A 6,805-nucleotide genomic window follows, 5' to 3' on the forward strand; every position below is an offset into this window, starting at 1 on the left:
AAATCTAGCCTGAAAGTTGCAACAGGTCTGATGGAGAGATGAATGTAAAATCTTTGGTTCAAGTAATCATAAATATGTACAGAGGAGACTGGATATATGCCTCTGTCATGGTTTGGGGCTGAATTTCAGCCAGTGGCTTTCAGGATCTTGTTAGAGTTGATGGAACTATGAACACAGAAAAGGACCGTCAGATTTTGATCCACCATATGTTACGGTTTGGAAAAAGTGAGGCTGGCAAAAGCTTCATTTTTCAGCCTGACAATAACCCCAAACACACTGCCAGTAAAAACATACCTGGATAGAAAAACAGACAATGAAACACCATCAGTCATGGATTGGCCAGTCATGAATCGTATTAACGTAGAAGGGTGCAATAGAAATATTCAAAGAAGAGCTTCTAAAATGTCCTTCAAGAAACTTGGAGAACTATTTCTGAAGACTACTTCAAGAAATCACAAGAAAGCTACCTGATAGAGTTAAGACTTTAGTGAAGAATAGTTGGTCTAACCAAATACTGACTTTCTGGTTTTGCCTTATATACTGTGTTTCCATGCATGGTTGAATATATAATCCAATAAAGCATTGCACCTATTTCCAGTTTTCCTAGCGAGATATAAAGGTTGAGGGGTTACTCAAGACATTTGCACAGAATTGTATTTAGAGGAATGTCACAACAGCAGGAAGGAATGCCAGTTCCTGTTAGTCAGAAAATGTCAAGGGACTGTTGTTGTTGTTATCCCCAAACAGTATTTGAAATAAACAACATCTAAAATGTGATTCAAGCCAAAATGAATCCAGCTCTGGATTATTTTAGCTTGAGTCTTTTCATTATTCAAAATAAGAGGAAATCCTTCAGAGACAGGAAGGTTTCCCTTTTGTGTAATAAAGATCCAAAATGTTATGCCAAAAACAATCTGGAATGTGGTAAACAATATAGGGGCACGCACTACCCGCATGACACACGTGTGACTACGGGGTCTTGGCGTGGCTGGAAGTTCATCATAGTAGAGTCATGCAAACCCCAGGGAGCGATGGGCTTAGTTTAGCACCTACAGGGAGTTGTACAAACACGATAGTATCCAGGTTGCACTGTGGTAAATGCCTGCCTGGCACAACACAAGCCCCATTTGGCATACTCAGGCGTATTACACATCAGTTCAAAAAAGCTGTGCATGCCTTCCTATATATTGTTAATGACTAACGAATCAGAGAAAAGCAGCCAAAATACTCATAAACACAGGAAATTGTATTCAATCTAACAACAAAATCACTTGGGAGGCAATGGAGTCGAGGTCAGTGTAATATTGTTGATCATAGGAAGCTCGTCTCAGAGTGTTAACAATGACCAAACAAACAGAGGTGGGTCTGCAGTTGGACGCTTCGGATCAGGACAGCAACAAGTACAAGTGGGGCTTTCCTACAATCGAGTGGAGCTCCGGGGCCTGCTTCAAAACATGAAACAAGCGCTTCGAGCTGCCAGAATCCTTTTCAATACCCTGAGGTTTTTGCAAAGGAAAAAATTCCAATCGAGTACCTTTGTTCCTTTGTTCATGTTCTCAAGTGTTCTTCTGGGAGCCCATAGGTGAACTGAGGGTGTTCTTTATCCAGGGTGTGACTGCAACCACAAAAGGTAGTTCCCATCTTAGACACATGTATAGATTATCAAAACAGCAAATTAACCCAGCCAGAAGAGGAATATGACAAAAGCATGTTAACAATACATTTCCCATGGAATGTCGGGTGATGCAAGAGATGTGTTTATGACTTTGCATCTCTCAAATCCTGAAGAAGCAATAAAATAAGTAAATAGAATATTAAATAGTATAAAGCATAAAACTAACACTGGGGTTAGGTATACTAAATTGAATTATAGTGTTTACATTCATAGTTTTTCACTGATGGATTTCGACATATTGTGCTGTTTTAGGAGCGTCTTTTGGCATTCTCTAGTTTTTTCTTGATTAGCCGCCCAGAGACAATAGGACATTTATTTTAAATCATGTTCTTCTAAAGTGAATCTTAATCTTAATTGATTCATTTTAAAAGAACACAACTTGATTAAAAGATCACACCGAGCTGTTCTATCAGTACAGAGCTGCTTAATTCAGTTCCGGGAACACCAGAGAGGCGTCACATGGTGTCTAGTGACACCTGGCGGTGTAGACAATACACTACACAAAAGGCTAGCGGTAAGTGGAGTTACATGTGCTCTTAGCAGAGGGGTTATGCTATGAAGGAACCTTTGCACAGCCAGGTTTTCTTTGCCTAAGCTGGCTCGACAAAACTTCGAAGTCCAGTTGGAGATAAGAGAAAGACTTTCTGTTGCATTTTTTTCCCCATTGGGGCAGAAAAAGATTAATGCTGCCTAAAATACTTAATCTTTGGATTTACCGAGGGGTAAAATAAACAGTTTAATTCAAATTATGTTATTCTCAATGCTGTTGTTTATTTTAAGGAGATTGCTGCACATTGCAGCTCTGAAACTTCAAATTTATACATCCAAACATCGCTGTTAATATAGTTTAATAAAGGAGATGTGGAAACTGCTTCAATTTGTCGCCATATGAAGATGAAATTGATTTTACTGATTAAACAGGTGTTCTTTGTGTGTTCTGTATTAACAAAGAAAAAGAAAGAGAGGAGGAAGGATGGAGGACAGCTGGAGTCTGGAATCTGGAAGTACAGAGAATTACCACGGAGGAAATGAGGGCAGCTAAGAAGAGCTATGAGGATGAAGAGAGGAAAACTTGTTGGTGCAGATGACAGAACTATAGAGGTATGGGAGATGTCTAGGAGAGAGGGCAGCTGGCTTTATAATGGAGTGAAGTGTGGTGCTGATTTTCAAAAACAAGGGTGATGTGCTGTAGGAATTACAAAGGGATAAAGTTGTTAAGGACTTTGCTGATAACAGAGGCTTGCAAAGAACACAACAGATGTGATGTTTGTTTAAGAGTGTTGATGGGGAAGTACAGGAGTTTGCTCCAAGTCAGGAGTTTCACTACAAATCTAGATATCAAAGATATTGTGACAAAGGAGGGATTGTGGTACTGTATGACGAAGTCAGGAGTGGCAGAGACATATTTGAGGGTGGTGCAGGCCATGTAAGAGAACAACAAGACACTAATGAGGTGTGTGGTAGGACTGAGAAATGGGTTCAAGGTGGGAGTGGGATTACTTGTCCACAAGTAAGGAGGAGAGTGCAACCACGGTGGTTTGGGTGGAAATAAATGTCAGGGCTGATATGTGACAAGGAAGATTTACAAGACGATGGATCATCTGCCTCGAGGCAGATGACGTTCTCCACAGCTTGTCCAGATGCTTTCACATCTTTCACAGGTGCTCAGGGTGTACCTGCTGTCATCTGTGAAAAGCACAGTGGTGCCAGTGGTGGATCTAACAATCCCACTATTCTATGGCAAATTCCAATCAGGCTCAGGCTCTTGAGACTGCACTGGAAGACACAGCGAACCTTCTGGAACGTGTCATATTAATGTGTCATCCTGGAGGAGTTGGACTACCTGTGCAACCTTTGCAATTCCAAGTATCGCCTTATGCTACCAGTAGTTACAGATGAAGACGGTAAAGAAAAAAAATGTCAGTGACCTCCACTTGTCAAACCATTCCTGTTTTGGGCATTGTCTGTTTGTTGCTGCTCTAATGCATCTGCTTTGAATTTCATTAACACCAAAGCAGCTGAAACTGCTAGTCTGCTATTTAGCTGACCAGATGAGTATCACAGAGGTTTAATTGACTGTATGCATTTCTGAACAGTGTATAAGTAGGCTGGAGTGTAAGTGCCATCATATACACCTATCTTCAATTAAACCACAACCCACAGGAGCTAAACAAACAAATAACCGAAATACGTGACTAATACGTGACTAAATTTAAGCCGTTGTACATCAATAAGGATAAATACCAATCAAGAGTATCAAAACAACAAACGAACCTTTGATTGGTGTATAAGCTGAGGACTTATCCAATCAGAATGCACCTCAACTAAAGGGAACCCACCGATTGGTTTGTTGTCACGCGTGCCCCGTGAACGTTGAATCCTGCTGTTTGGGAGCGAGCAGTGCAGGCGGTGTTGTGACAAGGTGAGTTAGCTTTTCATGACTCGTATCCCTAAAACATTGTAATAACACGCTGTTTGTGTTTGTGTTCACACACACAGAGCGGGTCTTTAACGTGTGAGCAGCACAGTGTAACTATAACGGTAGCTACTTACGAAACACACGTACGTGCAGCGTCAGTTTTGTAACTGTTCCCTTCAGATGTCAGCTGTGGCTATCGGCCTCTGTCTGTGAAATATTTCTCCCAAAACTAAGGTTTTTAAGAAGATGCGTTAAAGGGATAACACAGTAATTCCTTCACCTGGCGCTTGATCAGCTAACAGGGAAATGTGGTGCATTAAAGGACACAAACTGCTTTTGCTGTCACGTTAGAAAGTGATATTGTAACCTTGTAAACAGGCTGTTTAACCGTAACCGTATTAGGCTACATAAGCATATTTTTTTTTAACTTTAAATAAATAATTTTAACTGGTGACAAGTTGTTTATTTTATATTTTGATGATTTAAATCTTTTCTTTTATTTCCTGCTCGTATTTGTTTGTCCTGTACATTTTTCTTTAAATATCTGCCTTTTCTTATTAAGGGCAAAATATAACCAGTATAATGGAAAACGAATTCCCACCAGAGCCCAACAGTGCCAAAAAAGGAAGGGCAATGATTGCTTTGGACGATGACAATGATGATGAAGTTCTCAGGTATGAAGAAAACAAAGTAAATAAGCAGCAATTTATCTTTGCTGCTATTTTGTCATTCAGATAAACGGCTAAGTGTTCTTTTGTGTCGCCCTTCCTGTCCGTTTCTGCTTCACCAAGTCCAACAGACCTGTCTGAGCTGTTGGCCGAGGGGACCAAGGAGGCCCACGACAGAGCAGAGAACTGCCAGTTTGTAAAAGATTTCCTCAGGGGACGCATTAAAAGAGAGCTGTTTAAGGTTTGATTTTTCACTATATAAAGGCAAGAATTAAGGCAGCTAAAGTGTCTGTGAACCAGTGAAAGTAATGAACTACTGTACACAGGAGAGCGTCACACAAAGGTCTTCAGCTTGACCCTGTATATTGAAAGTGCTTAGAGACATAGGCCTACATTTGGTGTTGTCAGTGTGATAAAGTCTCGATCTATGCTTTGCCTTGGTTCTAAGGCATGATCAGAAAAATGCTGCCAAAGAAACTGGCAAAATGTGAGCTGTCTGGAACATCAGTTTATCAAATAAAATCATATTTCACCATTTAACTGTATATTACGGTATGTCTAACAGTTTCTGCTAGATGAAACACTTTATGTCTGACTCTGACCCACTTAATTCTCCCCTCTTTCCTCCCTCTGCTGTCAGAGAGGCACAGCAGCTCTATATTTTGTCTACTCGGCTATGGAGGAGGAGATTGAGAAGAACAAAGACCATCATCATATCGCTCCAATCTATTTCCCCGTAGAGCTGCACCGGCATGAGGCCCTGGCCCAGGACCTTGAGTATTTCTATGGAGAAGACTGGGAAAACCAGGTCAGTAGGAAGCATATGGAGGATAAATATGTCAGTCCCAGAGAATGCTGATCTTTTCTGGCACTTAAGTTATGATTATACAGGTATCATCATCCCAAAAGCTGTATTTAATCAACTGGACTTTCACAGTTGTGTTCTCTCTTCAGATTAGCCTCTCTGCAGGCACCAAGCCTTATGTGGACCGCATCCATGAGGTGGGGGAGAAGGACCCAGTGTTGTTAGTGGCCCACTCCTACACCCGCTACATGGGTGATCTCTCAGGTGGACAGATCCTTAAGAAAGTGGCACAGAGGGCTTTAAAGCTCCCCTCAACAGGAGAAGGTCTCAATTTCTACCAGTTTGAGGGAATCCACAGTCACAAAGGCTTCAAGCAGCTTTACCGAAGCAGGATGAATGAGCTGGAACTGGACGCTGAGACCAAAGACAGGATTGTGGAAGAATCTAATCAGGCTTTTGGCTTCAACATGATGGTGAGGAAACTGCTTATAGGAATTATACAATGTACAGCAATTTGCAAAAAGGTGCATTGTTTGAAAGATAAATTTAAAGTTAATAAATATTTAATTTTATTATTTACAAAAAGGTATTCACAGAACTTGAAGAGCTTGGAAAGACTATCAAAGAGGAGGTCCAAGATGCAGGGTTTGGACACAGTCATGCAGAGATGATGGAGGGTGGCGATATCAACAAGTGTCCATATTATGCAGCTAAAATGGGTAAGAAATGCATCCCCTTTACTGTATTTATGAAATTTTGTTTCTTGCATTTCATTCTGCAGATAGAAAGTTAAAAATTTGGTGCTCAGTTTGATAATAGTTTATAGACTTGCCTTTAAAAGATTGGACAGTGTCATCATGGACTTCAGTTAAAAGGGATCCTTTTAACTGTGGGATGTCTGAGTGCAAAGTGTCAGACCATTCATAGCTACAAAGTTACATGAAGTACCTAATTCAATTATCCTGTTTTTTTCCCCCTCCTTTTTTCTGTGTTCTCATCTTCATGTCTCCTCTGAACAGCTGTTAGTGGAAATCCTACGCATGCGTGCCAGTTAGCCATGACACTTCTCAGACATCCGCCCTGCCAGGTGGTTCTGGCTGCCTGGATGGCCGCCCTGGCTGGGTTTACTGCCTGGTACTTTATGTGACACAGCTTTCTACTTCAGAAACAACTTATGTCGGTGAAAGAGCTTTTGCAGTGATGCAGTTGTTTGAAAAGCTATTTTATGATGCATGCAC

The 6,805-nt window shown here is 40.9% G+C and overlaps 1 protein-coding gene across 1 annotated transcript; it reads left to right on the plus strand.

Moving 5' to 3' along the window:
- Positions 1–3,978: 3,978 nt before the first annotated feature.
- On the plus strand, positions 3,979–6,799 carry hmox2a (heme oxygenase 2a). Its single transcript, XM_005743648.2, has 7 exons — positions 3,979–4,097; positions 4,657–4,768; positions 4,886–5,003; positions 5,403–5,570; positions 5,717–6,040; positions 6,154–6,286; positions 6,587–6,799. Exons 2-7 carry the CDS (start codon positions 4,677–4,679, stop codon positions 6,712–6,714), a joined length of 963 nt encoding a protein of 320 aa, XP_005743705.1. The 5' UTR covers positions 3,979–4,097; positions 4,657–4,676; the 3' UTR covers positions 6,715–6,799.
- The last annotated feature ends 6 nt before the right edge of the window (positions 6,800–6,805 follow it).

Source organism: Pundamilia nyererei, unplaced genomic scaffold (assembly GCF_000239375.1).
Source record: "Pundamilia nyererei isolate P.nyererei 1_Seehausen unplaced genomic scaffold, PunNye1.0 scaffold00134, whole genome shotgun sequence".
Lineage (NCBI taxonomy): Eukaryota > Metazoa > Chordata > Actinopteri > Cichliformes > Cichlidae > Pundamilia > Pundamilia nyererei.

Bases quoted from the DNA above. Each gene is read 5' to 3' on its own strand.
- hmox2a (XM_005743648.2), top strand. From the start codon at position 4,677: ATGGAAAACGAATTCCCACCAGAGCCCAACAGTGCCAAAAAAGGAAGG. The intron at 5,004-5,402 runs GTTTGATTTTTC...CTCTGCTGTCAG, and splicing joins TTAAAAGAGAGCTGTTTAAG to AGAGGCACAGCAGCTCTATA. The intron at 6,287-6,586 runs GTAAGAAATGCA...TCCTCTGAACAG, and splicing joins ATATTATGCAGCTAAAATGG to CTGTTAGTGGAAATCCTACG.